This window comes from Hordeum vulgare, chromosome 4H (genome assembly GCF_904849725.1).
Source record: "Hordeum vulgare subsp. vulgare chromosome 4H, MorexV3_pseudomolecules_assembly, whole genome shotgun sequence".
In the NCBI taxonomy this organism is placed as follows: domain Eukaryota; kingdom Viridiplantae; phylum Streptophyta; class Magnoliopsida; order Poales; family Poaceae; genus Hordeum; species Hordeum vulgare.
The window spans coordinates 20,227,365-20,247,264 of record NC_058521.1 but is presented as its reverse complement, the minus strand read 5'-3'; the positions used below and the strand labels follow the sequence as shown (position 1 = coordinate 20,247,264).

The following is a 19,900-nucleotide window of genomic DNA, read 5'->3' as shown; positions in this document are numbered from 1 at the left end:
CTTTCGAAGAAGGTATCGAATGCGCCGATCCCTTTTCATAAAATTAGTGCAAGCTTGCGAGGCAAATCCCGCATACAAGCATTTATTCAGACATACCGACAGATTGAGGACGCAAACACCCACTATCAGTTTCAGGAGAATCTCATTAAACACCATTGACACATACATGGGCAGTATTTTTTGCCTTTTTCCATTCATTTCCTTAAATTCATGTGTGATTTTAATCATTGTTGTATTCAAAACAGTTTTTGTATTGAATTATTATTGTAATCTAAATGACTGTTGTATTATGATTTTGATATTTGACCTAGGTCTTTAATCAAATTTAGCAAATACCACGATTTATACAGGCTGGCGAGGCGCGTGGCAGAACACAACCCACATCACGAAACTGTAAAATAGAACATTCTGAAGTTCTGTGATGCGGTATCTATTTTGCTACGCATCTCGCGGCGAATATTTCGTTTTACAATTTCACGATGTGGGTTCTTTCTACCGCGCGGCTTGCCAGCTGTAAAAATCGTTTTTCGCGAACTGTAAACATACGATACGGATCTAACTTATTAGGGATGTGCTAGAGTTGTTCTAAGAGTCTGACGCGGAGCCGACCCAGGTGGTTGGGTACGTACGTTTCGGACCCATGCATGTCCTATGATGATGTGAATATAGTAGTCGCTGTGATAAGATTAGGAATTCCATAAGATTATGTGATGTTCACTCGGCCGGTGTGGGGGAAGCTGACGAGTCAAAGGCTTTACACTTGGGCGTTTCACGGTGCGATGCATCCAAGTGCCAAGTCTCTCTCTGCATGGTTTCGGACAGCGGCAGCCCGTGATGTGACCCACAAGCACATCGGGTCAAAGTAAAACAGCCGGTGATGATAGCGTGTCAACTTGAGAGCGTCTCCTAGGTTTTGGCATCTGGTACATCAGCAGAAAATTTTAGGTGCTCCCTCCTAACATTTTGGCAGTTGTATGCGCGTGTATGCCTCTACAATGGGTTCTGTTTCTCAAAAGAAAAAATAAATCTATACGAGACATAATTATACTCCCTCCATCTTAAAATAAATGCCATAAATTTAGCATAAAATAAGAACATGTATATCCACCACTCTGGAACTAAACCTAAAAGTAGGCATGACGAAAAAAGGTCCCAAGCCTGGCTGTTTGGTATCTATATGCGATTTCATAATATAGCTAGTGGACAAGTTACGCACATTTCCTTTTTTAGCTTTTCATATTTCAAAATGAGCTCTATTGCATATTCAACTTGATTTGTTAGCAGGCCAAGTATGCCATAAGAATTACGTTTTGATTTTACTTTATTATGTTGTGTTAGTATTTATTTAGAAGGTAACACTCATATAAAGCCGGAGTCTTGGAGTACTTCGATCCATCTGTTGTATAGGCTTGAGTCAGCAAATGATATTCTCATATTCATTTGCATTATCCACAGAACAACTTATATGTATGTTCATGCGCAAAAAAAAACCAAAAAACTAATATCTATGTTCTTAAAAGGGATTAAGTGATGACCTTATTTTTTGATAATCAATGATGAACTTTAGTTATCGATGTGAAGAAAAAACTCTTGAGAGGAACCATCCTTTTTTTTCTGTGGTTAGGGGGTGTCACATGATGTCCTATAAAAAAAATACTCCCTCTATCGTAAAATAACTGTCTCAGCTTTGTATTACCTCTAATACAAAGTTATACTAAGCTTAAGACACTTATTTTGGGACGGAGGGAGTAATTCCTCGGTCCAATGATATGGAAGCGTTTTTAACACTCGACAAAAATGTTTTTATATCATGAGACAAAAGTGATAGATCCCGTGGATCTTCTAGGTTAGATGGGTCACGGTAGTAGCCGAGGGTTTACCTTGTCCAAAACTTGATGAACTTCCGCCGGCCTCCATCGGTGTGGTGGTGACGGCGGTGGTGACATAGAAGGGTGTGGCGTCGGTGGAGCTTCCCGTGAGCACCGCGCTAACCCTAGATCGGATGGGTTTGTAGGTGGGGTGTGTGGCGGCGACGAACCTCGTAAGTCGTGCCCCGACCCCCACCTCTGTTTATATAGCGCGGGTCACAGGGGCCCACCAACCATAACGGGTTGGGCGCGTAGATCAGGGTCCGATGGGCCGTTGGGCCCACTCAGGAAGAGATCAACCTAACATTCTCCCCCTTGATCTCAACTTTTAATTTTAACTATATACTTTCTAGTTTATTTGTTCCATCACATAAAGGCATGTAAAGCATGTCTGATCGTCTCAGCTTAGTTGCCGATAGAATCATACAGCCACAACACACGTTTTGTTTTGAAACAAATTCTTTTACTTTTGGGCCTCTTATGATCCAGGAATCATAGGCTTTCCATCAAACCCATGCCGACTAAGTGTTCCTTGAACACACTAGGTGGTAAGCCTTTCGTTAGCGGATCCGCAAGCATATTCTTTGTACTTATATGCTCGAGATTTATAGTGTGATCCTGGATTTGATCTTTCACAACATAGTACTTTATATCTATTGTCTTGGAAGCATTACTTGACTTGTTGTTGTGAGCATAAAATACTGCGGGCTGGTTGTCACAGTATATCTTTAGTGGCTTGTGAATACAATCTACCACTTTCAAGTCGGGTATAAATTTCTTTAACCATATCACCTGTCCGGTGGCTTCAAAACATGCTATAAACTCTGCTTGCATCATGGATGATGCAACTATTGTCTGTTTGGAGATTTTCCATGAAATAGCCCCTCCAGCGAGAGTGAACACGTATCCAGACGTGGATTTTCTATCATCTCTATCTCCCGTAAAATCTGCGTCTGAATACCTTTTTATCTCTAGGGAATCAGATCTTCTGTATGTTAGCATGATATCCTTTGTGCCTTGCGCATAACGCAATGCTTTATTTGCCATCTTCCAGTGCTCTTGGCCTGGATTTGCTTGATATCTACCGAGTACCCCGGGGATAAAAGCTAAGTCAGGGCATGTGCACATTTATGCATACTATAAACTTTCAACAGTTGAAGTATATGGCACTGTTTTCATCTCATCGAGCTCGTACTGGTTCTTGGGACATTGGTAATTCCCAAAACTATCGCCCTTGACTATAGGAGCAGGTGTGGATTTACTCTTATGCATATTGTACTTTTTGAGAACTTTCTCTAAATATGCTTTCTGCGACAGTCCTAAGACTCCATTTTCCCTATCTCAGTGAATTTCAATGCCGAAAACATATGAAGCATCACCAAGGTCTTTCATATCAAAGTTTGAGGATAAAAACTTCTTTGTCTCTTGTAGTAAACTAACACCATTGCTTGCAAGCAAGATATCATCCACATACAAGATTAGGAAAATGTATTTCCCATTTTGAAACTTTGCATAAACGCAGTTATCCTGAACATTTTCTTGAAATCCAAACCTTTTAATAGTATCGCTAAACTTTAGATAGCACTGTCTAGAGGCTTGCCTTAGTCCATAAATGGATTTCGTTAGGCGGCATCCCATATCTTCCTTGACTTTCATGATAAAACCCTTGGATTGTTTCATGTAGACATTTTCTTCTAAATCTCCGTTTATAAATGTCGTCTTTACATTCATTTGATGCAACTCTAAATCAAAATGTGCAACTAATGCCATTATGATTCTAAAGGAATCCTTGCATGAGACTGGGGAAAAAGTCTCATTGTAGTCTATCCCTTCTCTTTGTGTAAATCCTTTTGCGACGAGTCGTGTTTTATACTTTTCTATATTCCCATTAGAGTCATACTTTGTTTTGTAGACCCACTTACAGCCTATTGTTTTGGCTCCTTTAGGAATAATTTTTAAGTCCCAAACATCGTTGGAACTCATCGATTTCATCTCGTCTTCCATTGCCTCTAGACACTTCGATGAGTGAGGACTTCTCATCGCTTCTTCATATGAAGTGGGGTCACCTTCCATATGAACCAATTTTGTGTTATAAACTTTATAATCAGCAGAAATAGCTGATCTTCTTCTTCTGTTAGATCTTCTAAGTGCCTCATTCTCAGGCACATCCTCTAAAATTGGTTGTTGTATCTCCCTTTCATGCTCAACCACAGGTTTAGTCGGGTCGTGAAGGACAGGTTCCGGATCTTCTCCCATAGTTGTCATGGTTGGAGTTACAACAGGTAGTGCGAAAAATGGCTCTTGAATCATCGGATTAGGTGCATGCACCCTCTTCTCCCCAAGATCAATTTTCCGAGCTACCATGCTCCCCTCATCATTTCATCCTCTAAGAAGACCGCATGTCTCGTTTCTACAAACTTTGTGTATCTTTCTAGACAGTAGAAACGAAAACCTTTTGATCTACCAGGATAGCCAATGAAATGGCAACTCACTGTTTTGGGATCTAACTTTCCAATGTTTGGATTAAACATTTTGGCCTCAACTGGGCATCCCCAGACCCTGAAGTGTTGCAGAGATGATACTCTTCATGTCCATATCTCATGCGGTGTTTTGGGCACCGACTTGCTTGGTACTCTGTTGAGGATGTGAATGGCGGTTTTAAGAGCCTCCATCCAGAATCCCAATGGCAGGTTGGAATAACTCATCATGCTGCGCACCATATCCATATGGGCACGGTTACGCCTTTCAGCTACTCCATTTTGCTGAGGCTCGCCCGACATTGAATACTGGGCAACTATGCTAGTCTCCTGCAAGAACTTTGCAAAAGGTCCACGGACTTGGCCATATGGAGTGTGTCGATCATAGTACTCCCCCCACGGTCAGACCTCACTATCTTTATCTTTTTGTCAAGCTGATTTTCAACTTCATCTTTGAATATTTTGAATTTATCCAATGCTTCGTTTCTTTCTATGATTGGATAAATATAACCGAAGCGGGAATAATCGTCTGTGAATGTTATGAACGAATCATAGCCATCCACACTTTTCACCGAAAATGGTCCACAAATGTGAGTGTGAATAATTTCCACTGTTCCTGTGCTTCGGTTTGCATCCTCTTTGATTTGTTTTACATACTTTCCTTTAACGCAATCTATGCATTGTTCTAATCAGAGAACTCCAACGCAGGAAGAATTTCACTTTTGACTAATCTTTCTATTCTCCCCCTGGAAATATGGCCCAAGCGACAGTGCCATAATTTTGATGAGTCGTGAGTTCTCTTTCTTTTCTTTTGTTCTTTGTTCGACGAGGAACTTTGCTCATTCACATTATATGCATAATGCACTTTTTCATGAAGTGATAACAAATAAAGTGTAGGGGAACGTCGCAGGGTCTGCACACTTAAGGTTCGACGTTGTTTTATGCGTATTTGAGTTATATGGTTGGTTACCGAATGTTGTCCGGAGTCCCGGATGAGATCACGGACGTCACGAGGGTTTCTGGAATGGTCCGGAAATGAAGATTGATATATAGGATGACCTCATTTGATTACCGGAAGGTTTTCGGAGTTACCGGGAATGTACCGGGAATGACGAATGGGTTCCGGGAGTTCACCGGGGGGGGGGGGGGGGCAACCCACCCCGGGGAAGCCCATAGGCCATGAGGGTGGCGCATCAGCCCTTAGTGGGCTGGTGGGACAGCCCAAAAGGTTCCTATGCGCCATACAAAGAAAAATCAAAGAGAAAGAAAAAAAAGGGAGGTGGGAAGGGAAGGAAGGACTCCCACCCACCAAACCAAGTCCAACTCGGTTTGGGGGGGGGGAACCTTCCCCCTTGGACTCGGCCGACCCCCTTGGGGCTCCTTGAGCCCCAAGGCAAGGTCCCCTCCCTCCCACCTATATATACAGAGGTTTTAGGGCTGATTTGAGACGACTTTTCCACGGCAGCCCGACCACATACCTCCACGGTTTTTCCTCTAGATCGCGTTTCTGCGGAGCTCGGGCGGAGCCCTGCTGAGACAAGGTCATCACCAACCTCCGAAGCGACGTCACGCTGCCGGAGAACTCTTCTACCTCTCCGTCTCTCTTGCTGGATCAAGAAGGCCGAGATCATCGTCGAGCTGTACGTGTGCTGAACGCGGAGGTGCCGTCCGTTCGGTACTAGATCGTGGGACTGAACGCGGGATTGTTCGCGGGGCGGATCGAGGGACATGAGGACGTTCCACTACATCAACCGCGTTCACTAACGCTTCTGCTGTACGATCTACAAGGGTACGTAGATCACTCATCCCCTCTCGTAGATGGACATCACCATGATAGGTCTTCGTGCGCGTAGGAAATTTTTTGTTTCCCATGCGACGTTCCCCAACAGTGGCATCATGAGCTAGGTTCATGCGTAGATGTCTTCTCGAGTAGAACACAAAAGTTTTTGTGGGCGGTGATGTGCATTTTGCTGCCCTCCTTAGTCTTTTCTTGATTCCGTGGTATTGTTGGATTGAAGCGGCTTGGACCAACATTACTCGTACGCTTATGAGAGACTGGTTTCATCGTTACGAGTAACTCCCTTGCTCAAAGATGACTGGCAAGTGTCGGTTTCTCCAACTTTAGTTGAATCGGATTTGACTGAGGAGGTCCTTGGATGAGGTTAAATAGCAACTCATATATCTTCGTTGTGGTGTTTGCGTAAGTAAGATGCGATCCTACTAGATACCCTTGGTCACCACGTAAAACATGCAACAACAAAATTAGAGGACGTCTAACTTGTTTTTGCAGGGTATGCTTGTGATGTGATATGGCCAAACGATGTGATGTGATATATTGGATGTATGAGATGATCATGTTGTAATAGAAAATATCGACTTGCACGTCGATGGTACGGCAACCGGCAGGAGCCATAGGGTTGTCTTTATACCAATGTTTGTGCTTGCAGATGCGTTTACTATTTTGCTAGGATGTAGCTTTAGTAGTAATAGCATGAGTAGCACGACAACCCCGATGGCAACACGTTGATGGAGATCATGGTGTGGCGCCGGTGACAAGGAGATCGTGCCGGTGCTTTGGTGATGGAGATCAAGAAGCACGTGATGATGGCCATATCATGTCACTTATGAATTGCATGTGATGTTAATCCTTTTATGCACCTTATTTTTCTTAGAACGACGGTAGCATTATGAGGTGATCTCTCACTAAAATTTCAAGACGAAATTGTGTTCTCCCCGACTATGCACCGTTGCTACAGTTCGTCGTTTCGAGACACCACATGATGATCGGGTGTGATAGACTCAACGTTCACATACAACGGGTGCAAAACAGCTGCGCACGCGGAACACTCGGGTTAAGCTTGACGAGCCTAGCATGTGCAGACATGGCCTCGGAACACATGAGACCGAAAGGTCGATCATGAATCATATAGATGATATGATTAGCATAGGGATGCTTACCACTGAAACTATACTCAACTCACGTGATGATCGGACTTGAGCTAGTGTAAGTGGATCATGAACCACTCAAATAACTAGAGAGATGTAATTTTTGAGTGTGAGTTTAGCAAATAATTTGATTAATTTAAACTCTAATTATCTTGAACATAGTCTAAGTCCACTTTGAATATATTTGTGTTGTAGATCATGGCTCACGCTACAGTCATCCTGAATTTTAATACGTTCCTAGAGAAAGCTAAGTTGAAAGATGATGGAAGCAACTTTGTAGACTGGGCTCGTAATCTTAAGCTAATCTTACAAGCTGGGAAGAAGGATTATGTCCTTAATGCTGCGCTAGGAGATGAACCACCCGCTACGGCTGATCAGGATGTTAAGAACGCTTGGTTAGCACGTAAGGAGGACTACTCAATAGTTCAATGTGCAGTCTTGTATGGCTTAGAACCGGGACTTCAACATTGCTTTGAGCGTCATGGAGCATTTGAGATGTTCCAGAGTTGAAGTTTATCTTTCGGAAGAACGCCCGGATCGAGAGGTATGAGACCTCCGATATATTCTATGCTTGCAAGATGGAGGAAAACTCGTCTGTCAGTGAACATGTGCTCAAAATGTCTGGGTACTCAAACCGTCTAGCTGGGCTGGGGATTGAACTCCCGCAAGAAGCTATCACTGACAGAATCCTTCAATCACTGCCGCCAAGCTATAAAGGCTTTGTGTTGAACTACAACATGCAAGGGATGAACAAGTCTCCCGGCGAGTTGTTTGCGATGCTGAAAGTCGCAGAGTCTGAACTCCGTAAAGAGCATCAAGTGTTGATGGCGAATAAGACCACTAGTTTCAAGAGAAACGGCAAAGGCAAGAAGGGTAATTCGAAGAAGAGCGGCAAGCGTGTTGCCAATTCGACGAAGAAACCCAAAGCTGGACCTAAGACTGAAACGGAGTGTTACTATTGCAAGGGTATGGATCATTGGAAGCGCAATTGCCCCAAGTATCTGGCAGATAAGAAGGCGGCCAAAGAAAAATCAGGTATATTTGATATACATGTTATTGATGTGTACTTAACCGGCTCTCGTAGTAGTGCCTGGGTATTCGATACCGGTTCTGTTGCTCATATTTGCAACTCGAAACATGAACTGCGGAATAGACGAAGGCTGGCGAAAGATGAAGTGACGATGCGCGTAGGAAATGGTTCCAAGGTTGATGCAATCGCCGTCGGCACAGTTTCACTTCAGTTACCATCAGGATTTGTGATGAACTTAAATCATTGTTATTTAGTGCCTGCGTTGAGCATGAACATTATATCTGGATCTTGTTTATTGCGAGACGGTTACTCTTTTAAGTCAGAGAATAATGGTTGTTCTATTTCTATGAGTAACATCTTTTATGGTCATGCACCCAATGTGAGAGGATTGTTCATATTGAATCTTGATAGCGATACACAAATACATAACATTGAGACCAAAAGAGTTAGAGTTAACAATGATAGCTCCATATTTTTGTGGCACTGCCGCTTAGGTCATATTGGTGTAAAGCGCATGAAGAAACTCCATGCTGATGGACTTTTGGAGTCACTTGACTTTGATTCACTTGACACGTGCGAACCATGCCTCATGGGCAAGATGACTAAGACTCCGTTCTCCGGAACAATGGAGCGTGCAAGTGACTTGTTGGAAATCATACATACCGATGTGTGTGGTCCGATGAGCGTGGAGGCACGCGGCGGATATCGTTATTTTCTCACCTTCACTGACAATTTGAGTAGATATGGTTATGTCTACTTGATGAAGCACAAGTCTGAAACATTTGAAAAGTTCAAGCAATTTCAGAGTGAAGTGGAAAATCATCGTAACAAGAAGATCAAGTTCATGCGGTCTGATCGTGGGGGTGAATATGTGAGTTTCGAGTTTGGTACTCACTTAAGACAATGTGGAATTGTTTCACAGTTAAACACCGCCTGGAACACCACAGCGTAATGGTGTGTCCGAACGTCGTAATCGTACTCTATTAGAGATGGTGCGATCTATGATGTCTCTTACTGATTTGCCGTTATCGTTTTGGGGTTATGCATTAGAAACAGTTGCATTCACTTTAAATAGGGCACCATCAAAATCCGTTGAGACGACACCATACGAATTGTGGTATGGCAAAAGTCCAAAGTTGTCATTTCTTAAAGTTTGGGGATGTGATGCTTATGTCAAACAGCTTCAGCCTGAAAAGCTGGAACCCAAAGCGGAAAAGTGCGTCTTCATAGGTTACCCAAAAGAGACAGTTGGGTACACCTTCTATCTCAAATCCGAGGGCAAAGTGTTTGTTGCTAAAAACGGAGCTTTTCTCGAGAAGGAGTTTCTCTCGAGAGAATTGAGTGGGAGGAAGATAGAACTTGACGAGGTTGTCGAACCTCTTATCCCTCTAGATGGTTGCGCAGGGCAAGGGGAAACCTCTGTCGTTGCAACGCCGGTTGAGGAGGAAGTTAATGATGATGATCATGAAACTCCAGTGCAAGTTTCTGTCGAACCACGCAGGTCGACGAGACCACGTGCTGCTCCAGAGTGGTACGGTAATCCCGTCTTATCAATCATGTTGTTAGACAACAATGAACCTGCAAATTATGAAGAAGCAATGGTGGGCCCAGATTCCAATAAATGGCTAGAAGCCATGAAGTCTGAGATAGGATCCATGCATGAGAACAAAGTGTGGACTTTGGAGGTACTACGTGAAGGCCGCAAGGCTATTCAGAACAAATGGATCTTTAAGAGGAAGACGGACGCTGACGGCAATGTGACCGTTTATAAAGCTCGACTTGTGGCAAAGGGTTTTTCACAAGTTCAAGGAGTTGACTACGATGAGACATTCTCACCCGTAGCGATGCTTAAGTCCGTCAGAATCATGTTAGTAATAGCTGCATTTTTCGATTATGAAATCTGGCAGATGGATGTCAAAACGGCGTTCCTTAACGGTTTCCTTAAGGAAGAGTTGTATATGATACAACCCGAAGGTTTTGTCGATCCTAAGAATGCTAACAAGGTGTGCAAGCTCCAGCGATCCATTTATGGACTGGTGCAAGCATCTCGGAGTTGGAACAAACGCTTTGATGAGGTGATCAAAGCATTTGGGTTTATACAAGTGGTTGGAGAATCTTGTATTTACAAGAAAGTGAGTGGGAGCTCTGTGGCGTTTCTAATATTATATGTGGATGACATATTGATGATTGGAAACAACGTGGAGTTTTTAGAGAGCATGAAGGATTACTTGAATAAAAGTTTCTCTATGAAGGACCTAGGAGAAGCTGCTTACATTCTAGGCATTAAGATCTATAGGGATAGATCAAAACGCGTGATAGGACTTTCACAAAGCACATACCTTGATAAAGTTTTGAAGAGGTTCAAAATCGAACAGTCCAAGAAAGGGTTCTTGCCAGTTTTACAAGGTACGAGATTGAGTAAGACTCAGTGCCCAGCAACTGATGAAGATAGAGAGCATATGCGCTCCGTCCCCTATGCTTCAGCCATAGGTTCTATCATGTATGCAATGCTGTGCACTAGACCGGATGTTAGCCTGGCTATAAGTATGGCACGTAGGTTCCAGAGTAATCCAGGAGTGGATCACTGGACAACAGTCAAGAATATCCTGAAGTACCTGAAAAGGACTAAGGAGATGTTTCTTGTGTATGGAGGTGACGAAGAGCTCGCCGTAAAAGGTTACGTCGATGCAAGCTTTGACACAGATCCGGACGACTCTAAGTCGCAAATCGGATACGTATTTATTCTTAATGGGGGTGCGGTAAGCTGGTGCAGTTCCAAGCAAAGCGTCGTAGCAGATTTTACATGTGAAGCAGAGTACATGGCTGCCTCGGAGGCGGCTAAGGAGGGTGTCTGGATGAAGCAGTTCACGACGGATCTTGGAGTGGTGCCAAGCGCACTGAATCCAATAACCTTGTTCTGTGACAACACGGGTGCCATTGCCTTAGCAAAGGAACCACGATTTCACAAGAAGACCAGACACATCAAACAACGCTTCAACCTCATCCGCGACTACGTCGAGGGAGAGGACGTAAATATATGCAAAGTGCACACGGATCTGAATGTAGCAGACCCGCTGACTAAACCTCTTCCACGGCCAAAGCATGATCAACCCCAGAACTGTATGGGTGTTAGATTTATTATAATGTAATTCACATGATGATGTGAGGGCTAGATTATTGACTCTAGTGCAAGTGGGAGACTCTTGGAATTATGCCCTAGAGGCAATAATAAATATAGTTATTATTATAATTCCTGTATCAAGATAATCGTTTATTATCCATGCTATAATTGTATTGAATGAAGACTCATTTACATGCGTGGATACATAGACAAAACACCGTCCCTAGCAAGCCTCTAGTTGGCTAGCCAGTTGATCAAAGATAGTCAGTGTCTTCTGATTATGAACAAAGTGTTGTTGCTTGATAACTGGATCACGTCATTAGGAAAATCACGTGATGGACTAGACCCAAACTAATAGACATAGCATGTTGATCGTGTCATTTTGTTGCTACTGTTTTCTGCGTGTCAAGTATTTATTCCTATGACCATGAGATCATATAACTCACTGACACCGGAGGAATGCTTTGTGTGTATCAAACGTCGCAACGTAACTGGGTGACTATAAAGATGCTCTACAGGTATCTCCGAAGGTGTTAGTTGAGTTAGTATGGATCAAGACTCGGATTTGTCACTCCGTGTGACGGAGAGGTATCTCGGGGCCCACTCGGTAATACAACATCACACACAAGCCTTGCAAGCAATGTGACTTAGTGTAAGTTGCGGGATCTTGTATTACGGAACGAGTAAAGAGACTTGCTAGTAAACGAGATTGAAATAGGTATGCGGATACTGACGATCGAATCTCGGGCAAGTAACATACCGAAGGACAAAGGGAATGACATACGGGATTATATGAATCCTTGGCACTGAGGTTCAAACGATAAGATCTTCGTAGAATATGTGGGATCCAATATGGGCATCCAGGTCCCGCTATTGGATATTAACCGAGGAGTCTCTCGGGTCATGTCTACATAGTTCTCGAACCCGCAGGGTCTGCACACTTAAGGTTCGACGTTGTTTTATGCGTATTTGAGTTATATGGTTGGTTACCGAATGTTGTTCGGAGTCCCGGATGAGATCACGGACGTCACGAGGGTTTCCGGAATGGTCCGGAAACAAAGATTGATATATAGGATGACCTCATTTGATTACCGGAAGGTTTTCGGAGTTACCGGGAATGTACCGGGAATGACGAATGGGTTCCGGGAGTTCACCGGGGGGGGGGGGCAACCCACCCCGGGGAAGCCCATAGGCCATGAGGGTGGCACATCAGCCCTTAGTGGGCTGGTGGGACAGCCCAAAAGGGCCCTATGCGCCATACAAAGAAAAATCAAAGAGAAAGAAAAAAAAGGGAGGTGGGAAGGGAAGGAAGGACTCCCACCCACCAAACCAAGTCCAACTCGGTTTTGGGGGGGGGGTGGAACCTTCCCCCTTGGACTCGGCCGACCCCCTTGGGGCTCCTTGAGCCCCAAGGCAAGGTCCCCTCCCTCCCACCTATATATACGGAGGTTTTAGGGCTGATTTGAGACGACTTTTCCACGGCAGCCCGACCACATACCTCCACGGTTTTTCCTCTAGATCGCGTTTCCACGGAGCTCGGGCGGAGCCCTGCTGAGACAAGGTCATCACCAACCTCCGGAGCGTCGTCACGCTGCCGGAGAACTCTTCTACCTCTCCGTCTCTTTTGCTGGATCAAGAAGGCCGAGATCATCGTCGAGCTGTACGTGTGCTGAACACGGAGGTGCCGTCCGTTCGGTACTAGATCGTGGGACTGATCGCGGGATTGTTCGCGGGGCGGATCGAGGGACGTGAGGACGTTCCACTACATCAACCGCGTTCACTAACGCTTCTGCTGTACGATCTACAAGGGTACGTAGATCACTCATCCCCTCTCGTAGATGGACATCACCATGATAGGTCTTCGTGCGCGTAGGAAATTTTTTGTTTCCCATGCGACGTTCCCCAACACTCGCGGCCTAGAGCGAGCTGCTCTCCCGCCAGCCTTTGGCCTGTGGCCACTGCCTGCGACCCGACTGGCCTAGGCGCCTCTTCTTTCGGCCCAAGGCCCGGCTGGAGTTGGGATTTCTCTCAAGGGTGTTCGGGGCCGTCAGATGCGATCCGACGGTGGCCCTTCGATTTCGCTGGATCAAAACCAGCGACAGCATCCGTGGGGGGAAAACCCTCAATCCATTCTTCCCCCGTGCGTCGCGCGCTCTCCCTTGCGCTGCTCGCCTGGCCTCTTTCTCGCGATCGAGGCAGAGGCTCTGCCTCGCGCCCGCCGGCCACGCCGCCGCTCGTACGTCGGAGTTCTCGCTCCTCTCTTGCCCGAGGGCCTGCTACCTTGCGCAGCGTCCCAGAGGATGCGGTACTCCTTATCCCCGCACGTGGTGACGACGGCCACCCACGGCAGTCGGCCCGGCCGCGGGCGACGGGGCCGAAGACCACCGCGCCATGCGTGCCTTTCCTTCCTCTCCCCGTTCACTTTTCCGTTACGTGCGAAACCACCACCAGCCCACTGTGAGCAGAGGTGATGCCCGGACAGCGGTGCCCCCTTAGCCCCCTTGCCGACGTGCGCGTCCACCCTCAGGTGAGCGCGTCGCTGTCAAGTGGTCCCAGCGACGGCACCTTTTCCTCCCGGTGAGAGATTTCTTTGCCCCTCCGACTCCGTTGCGCCGTTTCACCGTTTCCTTTGCGCCGTTGCCTCCCCTTCGCCGATGGCGCATTTCCCTTAGCGGAAGCGCGCCGCCGTCGAACGGCGTGGCTGCAGTGCATGTATTTTGCCCCCGGAGGGGTGGCTTTCTTTGCATTGTTTTGTTTGCTTTTTCGGATCAAGCCGATCTGTGCTTTGCCTCCGGGGAGGTGTGTTCTTCTTCCCCACACCTCGGCATGCCGATGCGTGTGGGGATCGAGAGAAACAGGCGCGGCCGAGGCGACGCTCTTTGCCGGCGGCCCGAGGCCTTCTCCGGTGAGATTCAATTTCCTTTGAACTTTGCCCTGCGCTAGGGGAGATGGGGGTCATTGGGCTAGGAGCCTAGGAGGACGTAGGCGAGGAAGAAGAACAAGAAGGGCACTCGGTCATTAATTTTGTGGGATCACTAATTTTATCCCTGATATCCACCAATTGTTCTACTATGTGTTACTATTAGTGGACTTGTTCTTGCGCCTCTCTTTCTCTAAGTGACCCAAAATGATTAGAATACTAGCATATGGTTAGAGCATGGTTAATAGTATAGCCAACTGTTGGCTATAAGCAGTCTCATAGCTCATCTTATAGCTATCTTATACAATAGTTAGCTATAAAAGAGTACTACTTTTATCATATATGACCCACGTTTCATTCTCATAAAGCATCTAGGAGCACGTGCTAGAGCTGGCTCTTTACGAAGAGTCCACTTCCCTTCTCTCTCCTCTTCTCTCTCATCCAACTCAGTAAAAATATAGTATTTTAATCCTTACAGGCTGCTGACTGTACTTTATTGTACCTGCTCTTAGATTTCCAGAATTTGATCCAATCACTCTTGGGTGGTGTTTTTATTTTTAAGGGACTCATTTTTTTTTAGTCTCAGAGACTAAAGGAAAAAGTCTCTTCTGTAGAGTCTTTTTCTAGTCACTTAAGAAAAAGTCCCTCATATTTCTTTACTTAAAAACTAAAAAGAATTTTTTTTAATCTAGTCCCTCTAAAGAAACACCACCTTGTTTTCATGATTTTCACGATTAGCAATGGACATTCTTACCCTTTACTTGATGATATCTTCTCGAATGGAACATAAATTGTTAGCCGACAAAACAGTAATAATAATCGATCTAATGCAGCGGTAGGAAGTAGCTAGAAACAGTCTGATCTATCCCTGGCCGTACCTCGATATATATCCCATGATTATATATTCCTCTCACGGCCATCTCGCCACATGAGATTACAGTACACATGATCGCATACGGACACACACTCGAGTTAGCTTGATCCCGTTCTAACTTCGCCCCATCCCACACATTACTCTACTAAGATCAGTCTATATGTAGTATTATCACAGTGCCTGTTGCAACTCACATGCCCAATCACATGCGAGTATGCATGATCATAAATAGTACTGTACAATCGATCGAGATGGTTCCGCTTCGAAATACGTGAGTTATTTCGTTTGACAAACCCACGAACCAGATACGGCTCCTGCATTCAAACCCTTACGGTGTACTGAACGATCTTTAGTTATTTTGTGTTGGTTCGTTTTGTACTTGTGTTAGTGTTAGAGCATCCACAGCCCCGCATCTCTAATTCATTGTGTTAGTGTTAGAGCATTCACAGCCCCGAACCTCTAATTCAACCCCTCGGCGCATCTGTTTTGAGCTTCTATTTATTCGTTCGTGCGGCCACATTTCTCATTTCATCCCTTATATGTAATTGATGGAGATAAATAAAAAAAATGAATTAAGAAAAATATAATGTGGTTCGGGCTAGGACCTCGTCAGGCGATTCCACGAGCACTCATATCCTTCTTACATTTGTCCTCAATACAAGGGTTCACGGATAGACTGAACGTATATAGATGATATCAAAGATTCGGTTGGATCAATTTTTTTCTTCTCTCTTGTCCGGTCACTGACCTCACACGTCCACGGACGCTTAAGGATGTCAGATATAGATGCTCTTATTCATCTTTCAGCAGTAAATGATTATTTATCATAGTTCGGCAAACCGGCCACAATGTGCGCCTCCCGACCCCCTCGCGCCCACCACCCCGGGGCAGCACCAAGGGGATCAGATCCGAGCGCCCCCAGCCCCACACCCCACAGCAGATCCTCCCGCCCTTGTTGCCGGTGTTGGCCGCGGTGGCTCCGACGCTCTGTGCAAGACGTTGAGGCAGGAGGAGGCGGCTTCAACCCCTCGAGGTGGCTGGGGCACTTTGGACTGAGGGCTTCACGTCGCGGCCAGGGCGGCTCCCTTGTCGTGCGACGGCAACCGACGACCCCATGGTTGGTGGTGTTCACGATCGTGAGCATGACGACGGCCACAGATCTGGATGCCACCCAGATCCGTCGTCAATTCTTCACATGGATGGTTGGCGTCACGATGAGGGCTTCGGTGAAGGAATGGAGGACCTCTGCCTGAGTACCGACGGCGGCATATGTCTTTATTGCAAAGCTCCACGCGGTTCCTGCCAGCCGCGAGATCGGAACGATGCGGCTTCCGATGAAAACCACGCCTGACTGCGGTCTTGACGGGTGATGGTGGCGTCTTTGACGTTATTTTCTTCTCAATGCATCGTCGTTGCAGGTCATGTCAAGATGATGTCTTCAGGATTAATGATGTATTATTTTATAAGATTTTTCTAAATAATTAATAAAATGATTGCGTGCATCGTTCAGATGCAGAGAACGGGAGTATATCCTCCTTCTCTATAAAAACCTGGCTGCTCTGTGGTAATGTGCATATATCGCTTGCTTAATCTAAGGATATAGGCAACCATTCTTAATAATATTGACTCATATTTATACAAATTTTGATTTGAAACCTATCTATGTGGTTAGATTTGCATCTAGGAGTACTTTTATTTGATGTTATAGATTTTATAACCATACCACTGCAGACTACAATAGAAATGGTGGGCCAATCCGAGGTTGTAGGAATCCGGTCTGGATATCAAAGAGTAACATTAAAATTGTAACAGGTATGCCTATATGCAAAAAATTATTAATGCAAAACTACCAACAAAAATGTATAAATTATGATCGATAATATGTGATCCCTGCTATTTTCAATTATGCGATAAATTGCAGGGATCCCTGCTACCAACAAAAATGTACATATTATCGATCAAATGTGATGGAGACCAAAAGAGGACCGTCTGGCTGTCTGGAAAATATATTCAAGAAGTGATATCCCTGGCTGTTTGAAAGGTTACATCGCACTCATTTATGCAGCACAAATCAGGCTGTTCGGAATATAGTGGCTCATCAAAATGGATTAAAACGTAATGAGCCCTCTGCCTCTTTGGAACACAGGAATAAAATGCCATGACTTAGTACTTCTTATCGTGGACCGAGAACGCTGAAAAAATGGGCAATACTGTTGTTTCATTGCACCGCTAAGAGGCATAAATATTCTCCAAAATGTTAACCTCAGGGTAAAAGAAAATCTGAATTACTACATAGGGAAGTAATGAATTTTGGAAGTTCAGTTATTCTGAATCAAATATCTTCACTGAAAAGGAAAATCATATACTCCCTCCGATAAAAAATAATAATAATAGCGTCGTGGCTTTAGTTCAAAGCCGCGACGGTTCTTTTGAATTGGAGCTAGCCTTCTCAAGCCATTGTATCTGTACTCAATGAGTCCTTGCCAGATCAAGTTAAACTAAGTGCAAAAGGAAATTAAGCATGCATGGCTCATTTGTAGTTCATAGTTAATATGCATTTCGAGCCGGCTATCATGCATCATACTTCATCTGTATCTAAATAATTATAGTTGAAAATAAATAGATTAATTCTTTCTAACTACTTTCTTTGTAAACTAATATAAAAACATTTAGAATATTACTTTAATAATTTAAGTGCTCTTAGATTAGTTTACAGAGGAATACAATGTAGATGTGATGAAGTGGACAATCTAAGTAAAGACACGAGACTCCTTTGAGGGTAACAACAAAATCAATGAGTTAATTACCAAAATAACACACCATTAGGATCACTGTTAAACACAATTAATCTCATCGTCAAGAACCAATAGGTCGAAGCAAAAAAATGCCGAAGAAATCAGCGAAAAAGGAAGGGTTAAATTATCCCAGCCTAGCCATGCGCCCATGCCATCCCTCCCACTACACGTAGAGGAAGAAGTACTACATGCACATCTCGCTGCCCCTCACCTCCTCGTCGTCGTCGCCGTCACCGTCGCCACCCATCGCCGGCGACATGCCCCCGGCACCTCCACCTCCACCTCCGCCCCCACCCCCGCCGCCACGCGTGGTCGACGACGACGTCTGGGCGCCGGCGCCCCCGCTGCCGCCGACACCGGCCTTGTGGTTGTGCATCCAGACCTTGAACACCTGCCTGGTGACCCCGATCTCCCGGCAGAAGCGCGCGACCTCGTCGTCCCCCGGCGCGCGGCCGGGCTCGCGCTTGGGCATCCGCCACCCCAGCCGCTCCGCGAACCGCAGCATCCGCGCCTTCTGCTCCTCGGTGAACTTGGTGCGCGTCCGCCGCCTGCCCCCGCCGCTGTGCGACCCGCCACCGTCGCCGCCGCCCGTGGCGACCCCGGAGGGCCCGGCCATTGCCAGGTGGTGGTGCATGTATCCCGGCGGGGCGCCGGGGGAGGGCAGCATTAGTGGCGCGTGCTGGCTGGCGGCCTGGCCGGGAGATGCCGTGCCGTCGAGGAATGCCTTCCGGTGGAAGTTGCGGTGGCAGCCGCATGCGGCGCAGAGGAGCGCGGCCGGCTGCCCGTCGTCGGGGGTGTACTCGCAGCAGCCGTCGGATGCGTACGTGCCCAGCTTCGCCGCGTGGTTGCGCAGGCACTCCCTGTACACCTCCCTCTCCCGCTCCTGCTGGTGCTGCATCTGCTCCATCACTCTCCTTCTCCCTCCCTCCCTCTTGCCTTCTTCTTCCTCCTCTTTCTCTCTGCTCCTTTCTCCCTCTCCCTCTCCCTGTCCTTCTCCCTCCTCTCTTCTCTCTCTCTCTCTCTACTTCTACTATGTGGACCGTGGAGCAGCAGCAGCGCCACCACGCATGCTACGTGGGAGCATGAGAGAGGAGTCGCTCGTCAATACGAGCTGTAAGTTTGTGCTGGATGGATACGTAGGTAGAAGAAGTACTGCTGGTACCCCAAGGGTATAACGTGGTTGTGGCTCAGCAGTCCGGTGCACGTCGGGATGGTAGATTTGCCGTGTGTCGTTGCTGATTCTTGCAATATATTTTGTGATCCTGGCATTTTGGGAGGGTGTAGGTGTAGGGGGACGGGCTGCTTCTTTCTTGCTGCTGCAAGCAAGAGGAGGACGGGCAGGGGCACTGTTTGACTTTCCTCTGTGCCGCTAGCTCTTGGAGGGTAGCAGGTGCAATGTTTCGACCCGGAATCTTTTCAAGATACGATCACACATGGAGTATCTCCCCATGTCGTGTTTACGATGTGCGTGAGCGTGTACTTTGCATGCAATACTCAGAAGTATGAACAAATGTAAAACTTCACAGATGCGTAGTTTCGAAAATGCACTAGTGTGCAAGTATATATATGTGATTAATGTACAAATACTTCTCCTACCACCGGGAAAAAAAAGTCCATTTCGCCCGTCTCTTATGCTGACCGCGATTCCGCCGACACAGCCGATCACCCGGCCGGATCTATCGTATGATTAGATATGTTAAATAAATATTTGGTGATCTCTGGTTTCTTCACGATCCTTCATGGAATCATGAGTGAGTCGATCAGAGCATCTCCAACACAAAATGTCTTTGGCCATCTATCTCCAACACAAAAAAGGGGGGCTCTGACAGATGGTGTGTCGTGGCATCCATCCCTCACCCTCTACACTTT

General features: G+C 45.9%; 1 protein-coding gene across 1 annotated transcript; it reads right to left on the bottom strand.

The window, feature by feature from the left end:
- Positions 1 to 18,016: 18,016 nt before the first annotated feature.
- On the bottom strand, positions 18,017 to 19,597 carry LOC123447535 (zinc-finger homeodomain protein 11-like). The gene has a single exon (XM_045124142.1). The coding sequence runs from the start codon at positions 18,936 to 18,938 to the stop codon at positions 18,216 to 18,218; it is 723 nt and encodes a 240-aa protein (XP_044980077.1). The 5' UTR covers positions 18,939 to 19,597; the 3' UTR covers positions 18,017 to 18,215.
- Between the last annotated feature and the right edge of the window lie 303 nt (positions 19,598 to 19,900).